The sequence below is a fragment of the Bombina bombina genome, chromosome 6 (assembly GCF_027579735.1).
Source record: "Bombina bombina isolate aBomBom1 chromosome 6, aBomBom1.pri, whole genome shotgun sequence".
Classification (NCBI taxonomy): Eukaryota; Metazoa; Chordata; class Amphibia; order Anura; family Bombinatoridae; genus Bombina; species Bombina bombina.
Genome location: NC_069504.1, coordinates 763,453,102 through 763,475,473, shown reverse-complemented (window position 1 = coordinate 763,475,473; position 22,372 = coordinate 763,453,102). Strand labels below are relative to the sequence as shown.

The following is a 22,372-nucleotide window of genomic DNA, read 5'->3' as shown; positions in this document are numbered from 1 at the left end:
TTGCACACGAATTTCTAGTGAAATGCTTGTGCAATGATAAATGCCGACAGTGTATGCTGTCTGCATTTATCGATGTGCGGCGGACATGATCCGCTACAGCAGATCATGTCCTCCCACACATTGATAATTTGGCTCCTATGTGTACTGCTGATTCCCATTGAACCATTACTGTCTGTGTTTCCTGCTGGCCACCTCTTTCAATGCATTAATTATGCATAGTAATTATGGTCTCTTCTATGCATCCTGGTAACCACTGTCACTGGTGTATCCTATATATTATATTTTTTTTGTCATGATTGTCTGTGTATCCTGCTGGAGATACCCATCTCTGCTCCTACTGTCTATCTCTGCCTGTGCATCCTCCAGACCATTGTGTATTTCACTTACGATTGCTGTCTGTATATCCTGCTGATAACTGATGCTTGTGTATTCTCCAGACTATATATGTCTGTGTTCTTGATAGTGTTTACCCTTCAGGTACCCTACTGACCATTGTCATCTGTGGATCCTGACGACCCTCGTCCTTTTTGTATATTATATTATTACTGTTTACTGTTAAAGAGCTAACACACCTTGCAGCTCTATACAACGCTTAGTTCATTCATGGGGTACATTACAATACACTAACAAGTACAATATGAGAGGAGAGATTACAAACACTGCAAAACTTAAATGTACAAACTTAAAAAGTAGAGGAATGCCCTCCCCTTAAGCACAATCAGTGCTATGTTCACGTTTATGCAAGTGACCAGCAGCTAGAAAGGCTCTCAAACATTCAATCTAAAGTGTGACATAGAAGATGAGAATAGAAAAGTCAGATATATGGTAAATGTGAGTTTTGAGTTACAAAGAAAAAACTTGTAGATGGAAGGATGAGTTCACTAAGAGCTAGGGGAGGAAGATGCAAAGTACAAAATGAAATTAAGTTGTAATGGAGGGAGATGTGTAGCAGTATATAGAAGGCTTGGAATAATGAAGCAGTTATGTAGGAACATGGCCACCTGTTGATCCTTCCTTGCAATCAGTTAAACTATATAACTGTCTGTGCGCAGTCTGGTCGCTCTTCCTAGTTATCAAGCTGATCATAATAGCTTGTGTTCCCTCTGTTTATAAGAGCCTGGTTACCACTGTCCATATAGTCTTATTACCAGATCCATGACTGTTCCTGATGTTCTCTGTTCACTGTATATCTCCCTTCCATTGTTGCCCATTTTTTTAAACCCTACCACCTGTGTTTCCATTTAACTTGTTCATCTGTGTTTTGTTATCTCCAGTTTGTCTGCAAATAGCTAGCAATTTGAAATGTCAGTCTTTAACCTCACTTTCTATAGCCATGGCCTCCATACAATTTGTGTCTTATTCTTCCAAGTCACCTTTAATTCTTCATCAAGTATCTTTTTAATATATTTATAATATATTTAACTTGTTTTTCAAGCTTGCCAGCCTGTATCATCAGAATTCAGGGATCTATAAAAAGTTTTCAGTTGATTGAGAATGTTGTATAAATTCTACAGTGGACAGAGCTGCAACTCCTTCAAATCACAGCAAAGCAATTTCCAGAGATAAACAATTGTCATGTGGACTATTTAATTCACTAAATGCTAGTGTAAAGCATATTTATGTCTGGAAAGTCTTAAGGGTTATGCTGCCCTACTGACATGTGAAGCTTGTGCAGGGAGTGAGTGTGCAACATTGTTGCAAATGTTGGGGAGGGGATCTGCTTACCTTATAAATTGCATGGATGCCTTGATCACTCCCTCTTTTATTCCTGTCCGGCGAAGTAAAGTCCCCCACCCCTTATTATTAATGTTGCAATTTTGTTTACAGGTAATAAGGGCGGCACTGAGGATACAGCGACCATTAGGGTGGCTTTAGGACTTTGGCGGCAGCATGTCTAATCATGCTAGCTGGTTGTAAGACCAAAGTGTTAAAGTTTTAGCTTCCCCTTGGTGATGTTTGTTGCTGTGTCTCACATCTAAAAGGCCCTTAAGGTTTGAAGCTAAGTGAGGCGATAAATACTGCCAGCTGGCATGGCGGGGTAATGGCCTAATCATTTTTCTGGTTTCCGTAAGGGTGTGGTCGAGTTAATGGTAGGGGCATGGCGTCACAAGTCAAAGCTTGGGGCACCTCTCCCTGCAGGCCTGCTGACCTAGAAATCCCTATCGGATGATGCCAACCCACTTGAAGGGCAATGCTCAGCAGGGGCATTGCAGCACTTGAACTATGGTCGTTGACCTCTAAAATGCTTGTTGTAGCTATTAAGTTAGTTATATGTTAGGGCCTCAGATGCCGCAACCTAGCGTTAAGCTTATAGAAAGTTTAGACATTTTTGGTGCCTAGTTATCTAATAAACGCAACCTTCTTCCATAGTCTTATCCTTCTAATCGGTTTCTGTGTGTTTATTGGGTAAGGTGTGAAGGGAGGTAATGGTGATTTAACCCTTAAGGTCTTTCTGGTCTCAACCTTCTTGGCCATTACTTGAGTCAAGTTGGCCCAGAAGTCCCTGATTCATATAGAAAATATTCAATATAAGAAACTACAAGAATACTTATTTATTACCTCTGTCATATATTGACTTCTGCTAGCTGGACTCATCGATCGTCACTGATCTACATCAGCAGCCTAGCTCTGCTAGTCCCTACACTGGCTCCTCATACACTTTAGAATACAATTCAAAATATTAACCCTAACCTTTAAAGAGCTCAGCAACCTCACTCCTAACTATAATTCCCCACTCATCTCCAGATAATCCCTAACCTGCCCCCTTTGAACTGCTGATTTACGTCTCTATTTCTACTTCTCTCATCTCCAAGACTTCTCATGCTCTGCTCCTGTCCCCTGGAACTCTTTACCCCGCTGCATGAGACTGTCTCCAACCTTGTATAGCTTTAAAAAAGGTTACAATTTCTCCTATGTTTTTTATCCTAACCAAAATAAATCTTGAACTGCCTTGACTCACTGCTGCAATTTACAATCCATGTGACAAGTTACCCTAAACCTCATGTCTCTGCACCCTCAATCTGTAGCACCCTCAATCTGTAAACTGTAAGCTCTTCAAGCAGGGACCTCCTCCTCCTGTACTACCTTGATTTTTTTCTGTTTAGTTTCTCATGTATTTGTATACTACCACAAATCTTTGTCATTGTATAACCCCATCTTTTGTACCCAGCGCTACTGAATTTTGCAGAGCTATACAAATAAATTCTAATAGTAATTCAACCTTTCATTAAATAATTAAAGCCTTAAAGGGACATTGAACCCACATTTTTTCTTTAGTGATTCAGATAGAGCATGACATTTTAAGCAACTTTCTAATTTACTCCTATAATCAAACTTTCTTAATTCTCTTGGAATCTTTATTTGAAATGCAAGAATGTAAGTTTAGATGCCGGCCCATTTTTGGTGAGCAACCTGGGTTGTTCTTGCTGATTGGTGGATAAATTCATCCACCAATAAAAAAGTGCTGTCCAGAGTACTGAACCCAAAAAAAAAACTTAGATGCCTTCTTTTTTAAATAAAGATAGCAAGAGAATGAAGAAAAAAATGATAATAGGAGTAAATTATAAAATTGCTTAAAATTGCATACTCTATCTGAATCACGAAAGAAAAAAATTGGGTTCAATTTCCTTTTAAGTATCTATATGGCATTTACCTTTGGTCCTTAAAACTATAATGGCCTATACATTTAAACCATTGGGATAATCATACACATAAAGAAAGAGAAGCAATATGCCAGGAATTAATAACAGCTCAGTGGCTTGTTCTATGGCCCGGTTACCACCTGGAAGTAGCTTCTTTAAGCCCAATTGTGCTTTTCAGAGAAGAAAACTTTCCTGAAGTATATCAGTCTGATCCCACCTGACAAAGTTTATTCAGATTCGAAATCCAGGTAGTTCTCCTCTGAACAAGGAAAATGGCAACTTCAGATGATCATTTGGCCTTCTTTGGGCCTCGTCCGTGAGTTTCAGCCATATCCCTCTAAGCACATTGGGCAAGGAGTCCACGTCTGGTATCCCTCATTGGGATAATCATCCCTCTGGAATCTCAAATTAAAGATGATTAATTTTTTTCTTGGCAGTTATCTCAACTAAATGGGTATATGTACTACAGGTGCTTGTTCCTCTTATTTGATTTTTTTACCAAACAGGGTATTTATGTTTCATGCATCTCAGGACATTGGTTGCGCAAGAGCAGGGGGTGCAGCTAAACGAGCATTTGCTTGTGTAATGTTAATTGCAATGCTGGGTGAACAGGTTCCTGGGAGCGAACCTTGTCCGCTCGGCATTTAATAAATGGTGGCACATATCTTGACTCAATTCTCTAATAATACTCACCAAGCATTCCTCCCTTATATTTTGAAGAAAAAGAAGGTATCTTATTTCACCTAAAACATAGAGCTTTTGGTTTTCTTAAAGGAGAAGAGAGAGAAATGAATAAAAAATGGTAATTGATTTAAAAAAAATAATAATAAAAAATGTAAGACAACAAGAACTTTAATGGCTGTACTTAAAAAACACAAGGCATGGTAAGCCTGAGTTTTATTGGAAAAATACAAATTAAATACAATTAATTTTGAATGAGCTTTAAATTAACAATAATGCTAAATTCATTATTTTTGTTTTAAAAAAGAGAAAGAAAAGTTACAACTCTGACTGAATTTAAAAAGTTCAACATTACTTCTCTGATCTCTGTACAATAAATTCCAAATAAGCATCACACAGATATTATTTAAATAGTTTTAAAATCAGTAGCTATTAATTACACTGTTCAACAACAAAAAATATTTTTAATATGTTTTCTTATATATATATATATTAATACTTTACTCATTTTGGTTCAAGAAAAATGATTTAGCTTGTGCTTTGTTAATATAGTCATAGTGAAAAGCAATATTACAGCAATATGATATTTTCTTGATACAACATAAATGAAAGTTGTTTTCATTCAGTCAATCGCAAATAACAACTCAAAGAAAAAAACATACAGCAATTAAAAGTACTACCTGAAATAGTGGCCTATTCACAAGCGCACCTTCTCTTTGATTGTCACTTGTATTCCTCTTCTTGGGCATCTCTTGCCACTGTCCAACAGTAGTCAGCAAGCATAGAAGCGTTCCACCTACCCTGATATCTTTGTTCCATTGTTCCATTGCCGAAATGTCTTGGTCAAACCACTCACCGTGCTCAGCCCGAAGAAGTCAAGATACGAATCAAGAAAATGGATTTTGAGTGACATGTTACAGTCTAATTGATAATAATTTTCTAGAAGGTTGTTCGCAAGCTCAACATAATTTCCAGCTCTTGAATTACCCAAGAAGCCATGCACAACAACTTTAATAGCTTCCCAAGCCACTTTCCCATTGCCCTTGAGGACTCGTCCAACGTTTTTATTCGTTCACAAATTTGCGGACCAACAAAAGATTGCTTCCTTAACTTTAGCCTCACTATGCAGTGGAAATGTTCCTCTCAGGTACTCGAAAGCTCCTCCATCCCTGTTCATCCCCTTTACAAAGTTCTTCATGAACACATTTATGTGTCATCCTGGCTTTTAACGTAAAGCATAACCACAAGACTGAAAAGAATGAAAGAAAAAACATTCTAATCTTCACTTCATGGAAGCAATACATGGACAATAAACAAAACAAGGTCTACAGTGACTTATCATTCCTATACTCAGGTTTACCAGGTTTCCTACTAGGGAGCTAGGAGCGCCACCCCCTTTACTTTATACCCATACCCTACATCATCATAAATGTGCTATATCTCTTAACCCTGGCCCTGCAGCAATCACCGCACTTTTACACTCTCGCTCTGTCTCCCACTGCAAAAACTATAGGTCACGCAATATCAACAATCTCATCTCCATTAACCCACAGCGCTTATCCCCTCTCTTTTCTTGTGCCCTCTGGAATGCTTGCTCCGTCTGTAACAAACTTACAACTGTTTATGACCTGTTTGTTTCCAACGCTTTCAACCTTTTACCAATTACTAAAACCTATCTATCTTCCTCTGACATTGCTTCCATTGCTGCTCTCACACACGTTGGTTTCCACTTTAGCCACACACCTAGGCTAGGTGAGAGACATGGTGACGGTGTTGGCATCTTACTCTCCTGCTCCTATCAGTACCTATCTCCATATCAATCTCTCTCCTTTTCTTCCTTTGAAGTCCACTGCATTCGCCTGTTCTCCCTCCTCTCTCTCAGAGTGGCAGTTATCTATCGCCCCCCTGGACCAACCTCCCAATTCCTTGACAACTTTTCTGCCTGGCTTCCTTACTTTCTCTCTACAAATACACCTACTCTACTTCTGGGGACTTCAACATCCCCATTGACAACCTATCTGCCCCTGCTGCCTCTAAACTTCTCTCACTCACTAACTTCTTCGGCCTCTCACAATCCCCTCTATTCCCTACCCACCACGATGGACACTCTATTGATCTGGTATTCTCCTATCTTTGCTCTCTCTATGATGTTGCCTGTCACCCATTTCCCATCTCAGACCACCATCTACTCACCTTTAATCTTAATATACAGGCTAAACCTAATTCCCCCCTCGCAGTCGCACCTGTAGAAATCTGCACACTGTAGACCCTCCCCAACCTTATTCAAATACACCTCCCCCACACTTCCACAATATCCTGCCCTGACCTTGCTATAACCCACTATAACAATACCCTCTCCTCTGCACTTGACACTCTCGCTCCACTCCAACTTTGCAAAGCCCCACGTCGTCAGCTCCCAGCAAACACGCCACCTGCAAAAATGCTCCCGCACTGCTGAACGTGCCTGGAAGAAATCCCGCTCTGAACCTGATTTCATGCACTATAAGTTCATTCTTCACTCTTACACTTCTGCCCTTCACCTAGCTAAGCAAACCTACTTCTCTTTTCTTATATCCACTCACTCCTCAAACCCTAAAAGACTCTTATCCATTTTCATTTCTCTCCTCTACCCACCTGCACCACCCCCCTCATCTGCATTCAGTGCTCAAGGCCTGGCTGACTACTTTTTCAATAAAACACTTACCATCCGAAAAAGCATCCCAACACATGCCTGCAGTCTCCCAACGTCTCTCCCAGTAACCCCCTCTGCCACTCTCTGCACCCTCCTCCCAACCACTGAGAGTGAAGTGGCTTCCCTATTGTCTTCCTAACACCTCACTACCTGCCCACTTGACCCTATTCCTTCACATCTAATACCTTCTCTGTCTCCCACCCTCACCCCGATTCTTACTCATATATTCAACCTATCCCTTTCTACCTGCTCATTCCCTGCCTCCTTCAAACATGCAAAGGTCACCCCCATCCTCAAAAAACCCTCCCTTGACCCTAACTCTCCTGCAAACTACCGCCCCATATCACTGCTCCAGCTAGCTTAAAAAATCCTTGAAAAACTAGCTTTTATTCGCCTAACCCACTTCCCCACTGTCCTCCAACTCATTGCTCGACCCCCTGCAATCTGGCTTCCATCCCCATCACTCAACGGAGACTGTCCTCACCATGGTTACTAATGATCTCTTTTCTGCTAAAAACAAAGGCTACTACTCTATACTCATCTTACTTGACCTCTCTGCTGCCTTCCACACTGTTGACCATCCCCTTCTCCTACGGACTCTCAGCTCTCTTGGGCTCTGTGACACTGCCCTCACGATCGTTACTAACAATCTCTTTTCTGCTAAAAAACAGAATTTATGCTTACCTGATAAATTACTTTCTCTTGCGGTGTATCCAGTCCATGGATTCATCCTTTACTTGTGGGATATTCTCATTCCCTACAGGAAGTGGCAAAGAGAGCACACAGCAGAGCTGTCCATATAGCTCCCCCTCTAGATCCACCCCCAGTCATTCGACCAAAGGTTAGGAAGAAAAAGGAGAAACCATAGGGTGCAGTGGTGACTGTAGTTTAAACAAAAAAAAATTCACCTGATTAATTGCCAGGGCGGGCCATGGACTGGATACACCGCAAGAGAAAGTAATTTATCAGGTAAGTATAAATTCTGTTTTCTCTTGCAAGGTGTATCCAGTCCACGGATTCATCCTTTACTTGTGGGATACCAATACCAAAGCTTTAGGACACGGATGAAGGGAGGGAACAAGACAGGTACCTTAAACGGAAGGCACCACTGCTTGCAAAACCTTTCTCCCAAAAATAGCCTCCGAAGAAGCAAAAGTATCGAATTTGGAAACTTTGGAAAAAGTATGCAGTGAAGACCAAGTCGCTGCCTTACAAATCTGTTCAACAGAAGCCTCGTTTTTAAAAGCCCATGTGGAAGCCACTGCTCTGGTAGAATGAGCAGTAATAGTTTCAGGAGGCTGCTGGCCAGCAGTCTCATAGGCCAAACGGATGATGCTTTTCAGCCAAAGGGAAAGAGAGGTAGCAGTCGCTTTCTGACCTCTCCTCTTACTAGAATAGATAACAAACAAGGAAGATATTTGTCTGAAATCCTTAGTTGCTTGTAAATAGAACTTTAGAGCATGAACTACATCAAGATTGTGCAACAGACGTTCCTTCTTTGAAGAAGGATTAGGGCACAGAGAAGGAACAACTATTTCCTGGTTAATATTCTTGTTAGAAACAACTTTAGGAAGAAAACCAGGTTTGGAACGCAAAACTACCTTATCTGCGTGGAACACCAGGTAAGGTGAATCAGATAATTCTGAGACTCTTCGAGCAGAAGAGATAGCTACCAAAAACAAAACTTTCCAAGATAACAACTTAATATCTATGGAATGTAAAGGTTCAAACGGAACCCCTTGAAGAACTGAAAGAACTAAATTTAGACTCCATGGCGGAGCCACAGGTTTATAGACAGGCTTGATTCTGACTAAAGCCTGTGCAAACGCTTGAACGTCTGGTACCTCTGCCAGATGCTTGTGTAAAAGGATAGACAGAGCGGATATCTGTCCTTTTAAGGAATTAGCTGACAAACCTTTCTCCAATCCTTCTTGGAGAAAAGACAATATCCTGGGAATCCTAATCTTACTCCATGAGTAACCCTTGGATTCACACTAACAAAGATATTTCCGCCATATCTTATGGTAGATTTTCCTGGTGACAGGCTTTCTAGCCTGAATCAGAGTATCTATAACTGACTCAGAGAAACCACGCTTTGATAGAATTAAGCGTTCAATCTCCAAGCAGTCAGACGTAGAGAAATTAGATTTGGATGCTTGAATGGACCCTGAATTAAAAGATCCTGCCTCATTGGCAGTGTCCATGGTGGGACAGATGACATGTCCACTAGGTCTGCATACCAAGTCCTGCGTGGCCACGCAGGCGCTATCAGAATCACCGAAGCCTTCTCCTGCTTGATTCTGGTGACCAGACGAGGGAGAAGGGGAAACGGTGGGAAAACATAAGCCAGATTGAAGGACCAAGGCGCTGCTAGAGCATTTATCAATACTGCCTTGAGGTCCCGGGACCTGGACCCATAGAGAGGAAGCTTGGTGTTCTGATGGGACGCCATTAGATCCAACTCTGGAGTGCCCCATAGCTGAGTCAGCTGCGCAAATACCTCCGGGTGGAGTTCCCACTCCCCCGGGTGAAAAGTCTGATGACTCAAAAAATCCACCTCCCAGTTGTCTACTCCTGGGATGTGAATTGCTGAGAGATGGCAGGAGTGATCCTCTGCCCACCTGATCTAACACCACATTCACTTTACCCTCCCGTAGAGAGACCATAGTGCTTAGAGCCGGCAAAGAGAATGACTGGGGGGGTGGAGCTAGAGGGGGAGCTATATGGACAGCTCTGCTGTGTGCTCTCTTTGCCACTTCCTGTAGGGAATGAGAATATCCCACAAGTAAAGGATGAATCCGTGGACTGGATACACCTTGCAAGAGAAACAGAGGCTACTACTCTATACTCATCTTACTTGACCTCTCTGCTGCCTTCTACGCTGTTGACCATCCCCTTCTCCTACGGACTCTCAGCTCTCTTGGGCTCTGTGACACTGCCCTCTCCTGGATTCACTCTTATGTCTCTAACACATCCTTTTCCGTCTCTTTTGCTGGTAACTCCTCCTCTCCATTGCCTCTGTCTGTTGGAGTACCACAAGGCTCTGTCCTAGGTCCTCTACTCTTCTCTATTTACACTTCTTCACTGGGTAAACTCATCAACAGCTATGGCTTCAACTATCACCTCTATGCTGATGATACCCAGATCTACCTTTCCACCCCTGCACTCTCTCCTTCTGTCAATTCTTACATCAGCGACTGCTTATCTGGCATTTCCTCCTGGATGGCCTCTCACCACCTAAAAATAAACATGTCCAAGACCGAACTACTTCTAATCCCCCCTCTAACTCTGCTCCAGTTTCTAATTTTTGCATCACTGTTGGCGCCACCACTATCTCCCCATCACCCCAAGTCCGCTGCCTCGGAGTCACACTTGACTCAAATCTGTCCTTCATTCCCCACATGTGTGCTGAAACTACTAAACAGCTAATCCACTCCCTGGTAATTTCCGACTTTACTACTGTAATAACTTGCTATCTGGCCTCCCTCTCTCCCACCTCTCTCCCCTTCAATCCATCCTAAATGCATCTGCAAGGCTAATCCACCTCTCTCGACACTCTGTTTCTGCTGCACCTGTCTGTGAGTCCCTTCACTGGCTCCTCATTCACAGCAGAATTAAATTCAAAATTCTCACCCTGACCTACAAATCCCTCACCAATGCTGCCCCATCCTACCTGTCCTCACTCATCAACAAATATACTCCAGCCCGTACCCTAAGATCCAACAATGACCTGCTTCTTGCGTCCTCTACCATCACTTCCTCTCATGCTAGACTACAGGACTTCCCTCGTGCGGCACCAACCCTCTGGAACGCACTTCCTCGAGCTGTCAGACTTTCCCCTAACCTCTCCTCCTTTAAATGTTCCCTAAAGACCTTTTTGTTTAGGGAAGCTTATCACCCGACTCATTAACAAATTAACTTCACTTACCTAACAGTTGCCCTCTTCTATCTCCTCACTGATATAATTCTCACCTTTACAGTCCCCACCTCCTGTTTCCCATCCTCCTACCCATCTAGATTGTAAGCTCCCACAGGAATAGGGCCCTCAATCCCCCCTGTATTTGTCTGTAAAATTTTGTCTCTTATTGTATTGTTTCTCCATTGTACTTTTATCCTTGTACCCATGGGCAGAAACATTTCAAGTCAGAAACATTTTCATTGTTGAGCAGTGTTACAGGTTAGCCTTTTTCTTGTGCCAAATGTACAACCTAAAGTCTAGATACAATCACCCAAAGGAAACAACAAAATCTCAAAATATGTATAGCAGGCCATGGAGGCAAATTTAGCATTGGGCAACATTCATTCATTTCTAAATTTTAAATAAACTATCCAAAAGCTGTCTCTTCATGCTTTAGTGTCCTTAAGTGACTGACTAAAATAACTTTCAATTTCATTTAAAGCATTTTTGCAATACGCTAAACCTGAACATGCTCGTTTTCTCTTGTTGAATACATTTTGCTAAACATTCTTTCTGCCAGATTAAGAATAAAGACATTTCACTTTAAAATAGAGTCCTTGATTTAATGTAAAAACCAAAAGAAAGGAGAAGGATTTAGATTCAGATAAAAATATTTATTTTTTTCAAAAATAATTTTAGTACTTTTCATTTGGCACTTTAACCCCTTCCCGCCGTTAGGACAATCCATGCCGGCCTAACTGCGTTGGGCTTCAGCGACGTTAGGGCGGTATGCTATAGCAGCTTCCTAAATGGGATCACGGGATGTAGGGCCATAGGCACTACCCCTGACCCCATCCCATCAATGAAATCACGCGATCGCATGAACGATCCTGTGATTTTAAATTTTACTTGTTTGCATCGGATCATCCAATGTATTCAAATAAGTCCTGGCAGGAAGGGGTTAAATAGTACTCATGTTTCTACCACATAATCTAAATAGAAACTAATGCTGTCATGTTCTCTCTGTTGTTAGCGCTCCAGCTGTGTATATTGCAACCTTCCAAAATTTCTCCAGGGGTAAGTTGTTGTTCTGAAAATTTTGAGGTAGGAAGTAACATAAAAAGAACAAAGAAAGGAAATGTGTTTGTATTACTGATATATTTGTGTCATTCTCTCTTAGAGTACTGCACCAACATCTTTTTTTACACTGCTAAAGGATCCATACATTCTAGTGGCTGCTGGTAAGATATGAATAGATTAATGAAGACTAATGAAAATTTAAAAAAAATGGACATGTTATATACAAATCATGCAGTATTGAATTTTCAGAATAAAACAGAATAAATCTATAAGGGTTAATTTAGATAATGTAATTAAAGGGACAGTATACACTCATTTTCATATAACTGCATGTAATAGACACTACTATAAAGAATAAGATGCACAGATACTGATATAAAAATCCAGTATAAAACTGTTTAAAAACTTACTTAGAAGCTGTCAGTTTAGCTCTGTTGAAAAGGTAGCTGGAAAGTCCACTGCAAGTGGGAAATAAGACACTCCCCCTCCCCCTTCTTTTGCATATGAAAAGACCCTTTACACAAACAGGAGCAAGCTGGAGAAGGTAGCTGTCGGTATTCACATAAAACTTTGGGGCTTGGTTAGGAGTCTGAAAATCAGAGCAATGTTATTTAAAAATAAGCAAAAATATACATTTATTTTAAAAAAAAAACTTTATGGGCTATATAAATAGAGCATCTACAAAACATTTATGCAAAGAAAAAATGAGTGTATAATGTCCCTTTAACAGAACAGTGTACTGTAAAACCGCTTGGCACACATTTTATTGCTAAGGTTATGTAATGAGGCTGGAAATTAAAACATAACTTTTAATGAGACTACTAAAAGAGTACTAAGAGGATACTAGCTTAAAAACAATTAAAATAAAGAAACAAGTAACGATGACCGTTTACCTAGAATAAGATACAATATTGTATCAACTTATCATAATTATCATATACTAATATAGCGTAAATGAAAATCCAATATAGGTAAGCGTATCAAAGGATTGAGAGGAACATTGTATAACATCCAGAGACCATAAAAAGATCTCGAACGTATTAACAACTATGATTACGTGAGCCCCACGAACAGTGGGAAATAGGTGAGTGTGTGTGTATATATATATATATATATATATTTATATATATACTTATACTGTCGCTGGGTAGCTATTCACAATTATTATCGAAAAGGTCTGGGCATAGTCCAATTCTTAAACATCATATTAATCAGAAAACTTGATGAACAATATCAGGTAAATACAATAGTAAACCAAAATTAATTCCCAGGAAAACAGACGGTTCGTGTGGCTCACATAATCATAGTCGTTAATACGTTATTGATCTTTTTATGGTCTCTTTATGTTATACAATGGTCCTCTCAATCCTTTGATACTCTTACCTAAATTGGATTTTCATTTACGCTATATTAGTATATGGTAATTATGATAAGTTGATACAATATTGTATCTTATCCCAGGTAAACAGACATCATTACTTGTTTCTTTATTTTAAAGGGACACTGAACCCAAATTCTTTCTTTCATGATTCAGATATAGCATGCAATTTTAAGCAACTTTCTAATTTACTCCTATTATCAATTTTTTTTCGTTCTCTTACTATCTTTATTTAAAGGGACAGTCTACACCAGAATTTTTATTGTTTTAAAAGATAGATAATCCCTTTATTACCCATTCCCCAGTTTTGCATAACCAACACAGTTATAAAAATATACTTTTAACCTCTGTGATTATCTTGTATCTAAGCCTCTGCAAACTTCCCCTTTTTTCAGTTCTTTTGACAGACTTGCAGTCTAGCCAATCAGTGCCTGCTCCCAGATAACTTCACGTGCACGAGCACAGTGTTATCTATATGAAATGCGTGAACTAACACCCTCTAGTGGTGAAAAACTGTTAAAATGCAATCTGAAAAGAGGTGGCCTTCAAGGTCTAAGAAATTAGCATATGATCCTCCTAGGTTAAGCTCTCAACTAAGAATACCAAGAGAACAAAGCAAAATTGGTGATAAAAGTAAATTGGAAAATTGTTTAAAATGACATGCTCTATCTGAATCATGAAAGTTTATTTTGGCCTAGACTGTCCCTTTAACAAAGAAGGCATCTAAGCTTTTTTATTAGTTCAGAACTATGGACAGCAGTTTTTTATTGGTGGATGAATTTATCCACCAATCAGCAAGAACAACCCAGGTTGTTCACCAAAAATGGGCTGGCATCTAAACTTACATTCTTGCATTTCAAATAAAGATACCAAGAGAATGAAGACAATTTGATAATAGGAGTAAATTAGAAAGTTGCTTAAAATTGCATGCTCTATCTGAATCACAAAAGAAAAAAATTGGGTTCAGTGTCCCTTTAATTGTTTTTAGCTATAATCCTCTTGATACTTTTTAGTAGTCTCATTAAAAGTTATGTTTTAATTTTCAGCCCCATTACATGGTCCCAGCAATAATGTGTGTGCCAAGCGATTCTTACTTTCTCTTTTATAACTGTTTTTTTTTTTTTTTTTAAATAGAGTATTAGCATATGGGATATTGATGGATAAGTATTTATACATTTTTTGGTTCAGCATCTATTTCTTTCTTCGATCATTATGGTTGGATCATCCTTTGTTGGAACCTTTAGATAAGTAGAATGCAAAAACTTTTTCCTTATCATTAATTTATAGAAAACCTTTGCTGTGTGATGAGGATGAAGTCTTTGAAGGACTATCTGGAAAGTAGGCTTTGATGATAAACTTGGAACATATTAAAACGTTACTACAGAATAGCCTTAGGAGTAACACTCTGAACTAAGAGAAGTGCAGACTAGAATAGTACACAAAGATTATTTGACCATAAGGACGGTTGATAAATGGAAAAAGGTGTTAAAAATGTATGTTTGGGATGTTCTGTAATGAATATGAACTTCAGCCATTTGATCTATGATTGCCCTAAGTTATTTCAACTCTGGGCTAAAGTACCATATTTTATTTCCTGGGTAGTGAGTATTAAAATCTCATTGTCTATGGAAAACATTCTTCTTCATTTAAAAATGAAAACCGTAAAAGGAATGATAAATTTATTTTTACTTAAATTGTTTTTATTAGATAGCTAATTTTTTTAAATTTGATAACTTGTAAGCTACCATCGATTAAATTGGTGAAAAACGTTCTAACTAATCAACTGATTATAGAAACATATGATTGGGCTTAAAAAGAGGAATGTTTTTCTAAAGACTTGGGGTATGTTTATCAAATTTTTTGGGGGGGATATTAAAGGGACATGAAACCCAAAAGTTTTCTTTCATGATTTAGACAGAACATGTGAATTTAGACAACTTTCCAATTTGCTTCTATTATCTAAATTGCTTCATTCTCTTGGTATCCTTAGTTGTAAAGCATATCTAGATAGGCTCATGCACAGCAATGCATTAATGGGAGGTAGCTGCTGATGTGCAGCTGCACAAAAATGCTTCTTTTCATTGGTTTACCAGATGTCTTCAGCTAGTTCTCAGTTGTGCATAGCTGCGCCTTCAAAAAAATACCATGAGAATGAAACAAATTGGATAAAAAGTAAATAGGAAAGTTGTTTAAAATCACAAGCTCTATTTGAATCATGAAAAAGAAGAAAAAGAAGAATGTTGTGTTTCATGTCCCTTTAAGGAACAAGTTAATTGGTTTACTCAATTTCAGATTAACTAAGAAATAAATGGAGGGGAGAAGAGAGAGATAGGGGGAGAGAAAGGATAGAAATATATGGAAAGGGAGAGAGGAGGAAGGAGAGGGATAAAGGGGGAATAAAGGGAATTATTTTTAATATTGTTTAACTGTATAAAGAAGGGGAAAGGAAAGAAAGAAAAAAAAGGAAAAGAAAGAAAAACTCCAGTGACTTGATTTAACTTGGTGAGGAAAATGTATGCTATATATTATCATATTGACTTATTTATTTGAATTGGTGAATCTTGAATTTTTTATTTTCTGCATTGAATATAAAACTAAATAAAGATTATAAAAAAAAGAAAAAGAAATATTCATTACATAAAATCTGTAGCAGCAAAAATTCTTTAGTGGAATTTACACTACAAGTATAATTAAATGGGCATGAAACCCACATTTTTTCTTTCATGATTTAGAAAGAGCATGCAACTTTCTAATTTACTTCTATTATCTATTTTGCTTCATTCTCTTGATATCATTTGCTGAAAAGCATATCTAGATAGGCTTAGTAGCTGCTGATTGGTGGCTGCACATAGATGCCTCGTATGATAGGCTCGCCCATGTGCATTGCTATTTCTTCAGCAAAGGATATCTAAAGAATGAAGCAAATTAGATAATAGAAGTAAATTGGAATGTTGTTTAAAATTGTATTTTCTACCTGAATCATTTGGGTTTAGTGTCCCTTTAAATAAAGCATTATCAATTGTTTTTGTTTTTTTTATAAAATAAACCATTGATTCATATGAATATGACTCCACAATTATGACTTGATCAGACCTGATGTTTGTTTCTGGGAAAGCAGGTCATCAGAGAAAATTGTCTTCATTTCCCTCAAAGCTGTTATGATTTGCTGATTTAAGATATAATAAAATCTAATCTTATTCTTTTCTCTAAGGGTCTATTTGCTTTGCCAATATGGCTATTGGCATAATGGAACCAACATTACCAATTTGGATGATGGAAACCATGTGCTCGCCCAATTTGCATCTTGGTATGTATTCATTTTGCTCCTTTAGTATACCAAATTCTGTGTTCTGATCATATCATTACAGACATCTGTGCTAGTAATTTCATAGTATCATGGGTTGCATTCAACTTTTTCATATGTTAAAGTGATTGTAAATTTCAGACTTTAGGAATGTTGCAATGAAAAATATATTCGTGTACAAGAAAAACCGCATAATTATTTTTCTTAAAAAGTGCATACACAGGTATACCCCGCTCATACAGCCGGTTAGGAACCAGAGCCCCGCTGTAAAGTGAAAACCGCCTTAAAGTGAAATAATGTGGTTTTAGCTTTCTTTTCACTTGCCACTGTGTTTAAAAACTTGAAAATATGTTTGAACATATATTAGGGGTGCAACGTTTAGTTTAACACTCGCACAGCACAGTATTCAATTAGTATTCAATAAATACTCTTCCTGTAAAATAGTGACAATTACTGTAGTAACATTTACCAGACTATAACACTGAGACACATATTGCTCTATAATGCTGTAAACAGAGTGAACTAAGCATAACAAAATGGTGCCAGTCACGTTTCTCGCAATCTCACAATGATTACAGCACTGTTTCAAAATCCTTGGAGGTTAAACTTCAGATCCACAAAGCGCTGTATTAGCGAATCGCTGTAAAGTGAGTTATACCTGTATATTTTATAATAAAATATTTATAATCCGGCAGTCGCATGTTTCATGAGCTCCGGGTGAGATGACATTAATCCGCCGATTATAGCTCAAAATATACAGCTTTTACCTATCAAAGAGTGAAATATCAACTTCAGTTTGCTGTGTTCATGATCCCTGGGCTAAAACTGGACAAAAGAGGCTTGCAGCGGCGGCTTATCTCGCAGGCAGCGTTCCCCCCCGGACCTCCGGGGTAATTTGCTGGAGCTGATCGTCTTTATCATCTCATAAAGAACAGCCTTTATTAACTCACAAAGAACAGCCTTTATCATATCACAGAGAAAACATATACTAACGCATATACTAACGCCAAAGAGACTATAGTTACACAGGAACGTTGCAATGGAGACCGGAGAGTTTAATGATAAGATAGACAGCTGCTTTGCTAAGCTGGAAGCCATGCTAATGGCACTAATTGATAAAGCACCTACAGAGCAGGAGTTGCAGCTCCTTATTGACAGAGCAGAGGGATCTGATCGGATAGCATTACCGGACCGGCCAGTTTTGTCTCAGGAGGCTGGAGAGGATTTGTACCGAGGTAAGCTCGACCCAGTCCATACACCCCTGCAGGGAAAGCACAAGACCCAACACATTAAGAAGGCTCCGATGATCGTACAGCAGCTAACAATCATTAACTATATGATGCCTGTCACTGGTCTGGTAGTGGCGGATGGAAATGCGCCCCGATGGCTGCCGCGGGAGCACCCGAGGCGGGAAAAACCTACATGCAATCTCAATATGGAGTCTATCCCACATCATAGCCAGCAGGCAACTCTCGGCACCTCTATTATGCAAGACCACAGAGATGAGTGGGGAATTAGCTGTTACAGACGGCAGAAGCAGAAAATCACTAAAAATGTGGACTTACATATACTTACTGACCTGCCTCAAATGAAACACCCGAGCATCGCTACAGGTACCGCATTCTATGAAGGAGTGCTGGGAATGGAGCCGGGTATCACGCCAGATTTCCACCTAAAGATGGACATGTGTGAATACCCGGCCGTGATTTATTCCGGCCGGGAGAAAAGATGTGCTGGTGATACACAGATTATTAGCCTGACAGACTCTAGCCGTGATTTGACCTCACAATTACAATTTGAGGGGGGATAGATTTTATCATGAGTGCTGGCAGAGCATGGACACACAAAGTTTAAAGAATGACTCAAAATAAGTTATAACCATGTTTTGTTTTCAATGATTTTGTGTCTCTTTTACATTTTACATTTTATTCGTTATGAACAGATATGTATGTACCTATCTAAATGCTTTGACGCGCTGAACCTGGCTGAAACAGAATACTGAATTATTGTATCAGGACATAACCCTTTAATTATTACTTGCTAGGAAGCACTGAAATGTCAACACTGTTGTCCTACATCCCTGTTGGCTTTATGCGGGGGATGGGGGGCCCCCATAGTGATCTCAATAGTATGTAAGGGATAGTATGCATAGAAGATAGCCCTAGCTCCGTGTAGAAGGGAAGAGGCGTGGCTGGGATTCGGGCGTGATCAGCGGCCGGGGTTGCGCCCGGGTTCTCAGCGACAACCACTATACTCGTATGGAGGGGAGTCATACATTGTAAGTGCATTTTGAGATAGATTCAGTACAGTTATGACCTAGTAAGAAACACCAGATGAAACTGTGAACTAGATTCAGCGCTCCGATTTTCTCTATATAGAGCATAGGTACAGCTAATATAAAGTTTATAAGATAGCATGGTAAGGGTAATATTGCATAGGTCTCCTTGCTGCTTATGTACATAGTTTAAGTAACTACGAACGTCACTTAATTGTTTGAGTGTGAGTCTAGCTAACTGGAGGGGATCAGCTCCAGCTTAAGCATCTACAATATCAAAGTATGTTTTGCTTTGTAACCTTTTATATAACTTCAGATGCATATTGTTCTATGTTGTTTTTGTTTTTTTTTAGTTCTAAGTAGGTATAACATAACCCCCTGGACATTTACAAGATAACAGAAAAGGCCCATAAGTGGCCTGTATTGGTGTTAATAGGGGTAGAAAAAGGAGGATTGGCATTATCTCTGTACATCAATTGATTGTTATATGGCTGACTTTATCTGATCTGTACACATTTATCTACTTATTTTTTCCTCAATAAAAAATTGATTTAAAAAAAAAAAAAATAAAAAAAAAAAAAAATATTTATAATCCTACTTGGTATCTTCTGTTCCTCCGCCCCCTTCATTTCCTCTTTTGGCTAGGCTGAGACATAAAGAGAGCAGTCCCACCTCTATCTACATAGGCTTCCTAAGGGCTTTCAATGGACTGGACTTCAAGAGTGTCTTATGACACACACACTGATTGGATGTTCAATGGAATTGTCATAAAAAAAAGAGTTCATCCCAGTGGGCCGGCATAACATTGTAATAGAAGCATTACTATAGGCACAGATTTAACACTTTTCACAGATAGATTTAAATAAAAATAAAAAGATACACATATACTTTTTTTTTAATGGCAAAGTTTACATACAGTATTTAGCATTTGATTAGCTGAAGTCTACCATCACTTTAAATCAGTCAAGGCCACAGATAAATATTTTTGAAGCCTTAAGGGCTGCATATTCATTTACGGATATTAAACACACAAGTAATATATTTTCCAAAATAATGTCCAGTGTCACTGGGCCAGATTTTGGTAATGTTGCAGGGTTCCCACCAACTGCTAATATTCCCTTCAGAGGGCTCATTTGAGTTTTCACACCAGCCAGAAGTCCCCAAAGCACACTTTTTTGGTTCTATTTTTTCCTGGGACCGCAAAAACCAAGGTACAAATTCTCAACTCTATTTTATCCCTGGGACTTCGAAAACTTGTGCAGAGGAACGCATGAAGCTGATTGGCTGCCAGTTGGCCATCCCTGTGTTAAATAATCAGTATGTTGATAGCAATAAGAAGATGCATATTCCATTCAATAAAGATTATAATTAATATATATGACAGAAAAATGTTTTTTTGATATGGAAAACAAAAAGCAGCAGCAATAACAAAAAAAATTCCTTATTTTACTCACATAAAACGTGTTATGTTCTGCAAATATCGATTTCTGAATATCAGACGAAATTGTCAGTGTGTTTTTCAAGCAATCACAAAATGCTTCTGAGTATAATACCCCTAAAGCACATAATTGTTACCTCCTGGAAAAAAATCATGAAATTTTTATGCTATAGTGCCCGGTTTTTAAAAATTTGATTAAAAACAGGGGCACTTTAATTCATCAAAATTTATATTTCACACGTGTTGTGAAAAAATACTTACCTTTTAAACTTGACAGCTGCTCCAGCTTCCCCCGGTCATCGCAAGCCATTTCTGATGTCAGAAATTATGGATCGGTCATCCTCCAATCACGGCTTCCCCCCCCCCCCCCCGGGGGAATCAGTGTCTGATTCAATGCTGTGATTGGAGGAAGCCGGATTCCTCATTTTAGACCCAGGAAGAGGCTTTGCGACGGGTGGAAGAAGCTGGAGCGGCTGTCAAGATTAAAAGGTAAGTATTTTTTCACAACACGAGTGAAATGTAAATTTTGATGAATTAAAGAGCCCCTGCTTTTAATCAAATTTTTAAAAACCGGGGCACTTTAGCATCAAAATTTACATTCACTTTAATCTTTAAGGGACATGAAACCCAATGTTTTCTTTTTATGATTCAGATAGAGAATGCAACTTCTAATTTACATCTATTATCAATTTTTTTTGTTCTCTTGGTATCTTTTGTTGAAAAGCAGGCATGTAAGCTCAGGAGTGTACACGTGTCTGGAGCCCTATATGGCAGCAGTTTTGCAAGAATGTTATTCATTTGCAAGAGCACTAGATGGCAGCACTATTTCCTGCCAAAACGGGAAAAGTAGTTATCTCAATCAATGATAAAAACCATTACTAAAATACTTATAAAACATAAAATGTAATGTTAGTGTGTTTTGCGTATGCACAAAACTAATGTTACATCCTATCACTTTTTGGGATCCCTTGTAATAAGTTAAAAAGTGCTTTATCAAGTTCCTTTTAGCCGTGGAATTTGATAAGTGAAAAAAATAAAATCTGTCAATAATAATCGAGAATTTGTATTGTGATTAAAACAAATCAAAATGGTGGAATGTGATCGATTCACCATCAAAAAATGCTCACTGGCAGCCATTAACATGCCAATAATTATCAAATGATAGATAATGTTCAACTCCTATGTAGGGATGGGCGAATGTGTAAATTTCAGAATTACGAATGTTATTACCGAAATCCGAATTATAAATTGGAATGTTGATAAGAACGAATATTCTTAAAAATTCTATAATCGAATGCTATTTACAGTTTTCGAATGTCACTTTCAAATTTGAATGTTTATAATTATATCGAATGTCCACATTCGAAATTTCGAATTTAACATTCTGTTTAACAAAATACTATTCAGAAGTTCAATAGTTCATGTGGTAGGGAGGGAATCTAGTAAATTGATACATAATAGATACAAATATATAATTTTGAATGTGTCTATATAGAATATTGCATAATTTGAATATTACATTTAAAGAAAGCATTAGAAATACTATTACAAATATAAATTTTAATTTTTCGAAAAGAATATTTTCGAATGTAATCGTAAAATTTGAAACCGAACATTCGAAAATCGAATGTTATGTAAACATTCGAAATTTGATTCGAACGAACGAATGTGTTAAAATTTGTTTCATTTTTTGAATGTTGCGAAACATTCACCCATCCCTACTCCTATGCTATCTTGAATCTATATGTACTTGATCTTTTAGCTACACTAAACAAGTCAAATAAGTTCAAATTGTGTCTTTCTCTTTAGGTCTGGCTTTTCTGCCAGCCAGTATCTCATACCTTATATGCACCAACCTCTTTGGAATCCTATCACACAAGATGGGGAGGTGAGTCTCTTTAACTTTCAAATGCAGAAACTTTAATTAAAGGAATAGTCTAGTCAAAATTAAAGTTTTGTGATTCAGATAGAGCATACAAGTTTAA

At 38.5% G+C, this 22,372-nt stretch overlaps 1 protein-coding gene across 1 annotated transcript in view; it reads left to right on the top strand.

The window, feature by feature from the left end:
• Nucleotides 1-22,372, top strand: part of LOC128663627 (chromaffin granule amine transporter-like) — a 265,531-nt gene that overhangs the window by 199,918 nt on the left and 43,241 nt on the right. Inside the window, exons 8-11 of the mRNA XM_053718044.1 lie at nucleotides 11,946-11,989; nucleotides 12,093-12,153; nucleotides 16,582-16,677; nucleotides 22,197-22,275. Of these exons, the coding sequence (XP_053574019.1) occupies nucleotides 11,946-11,989; nucleotides 12,093-12,153; nucleotides 16,582-16,677; nucleotides 22,197-22,275 (280 nt within the window). The remainder of the gene's footprint in view (nucleotides 1-11,945; nucleotides 11,990-12,092; nucleotides 12,154-16,581; nucleotides 16,678-22,196; nucleotides 22,276-22,372) is intronic.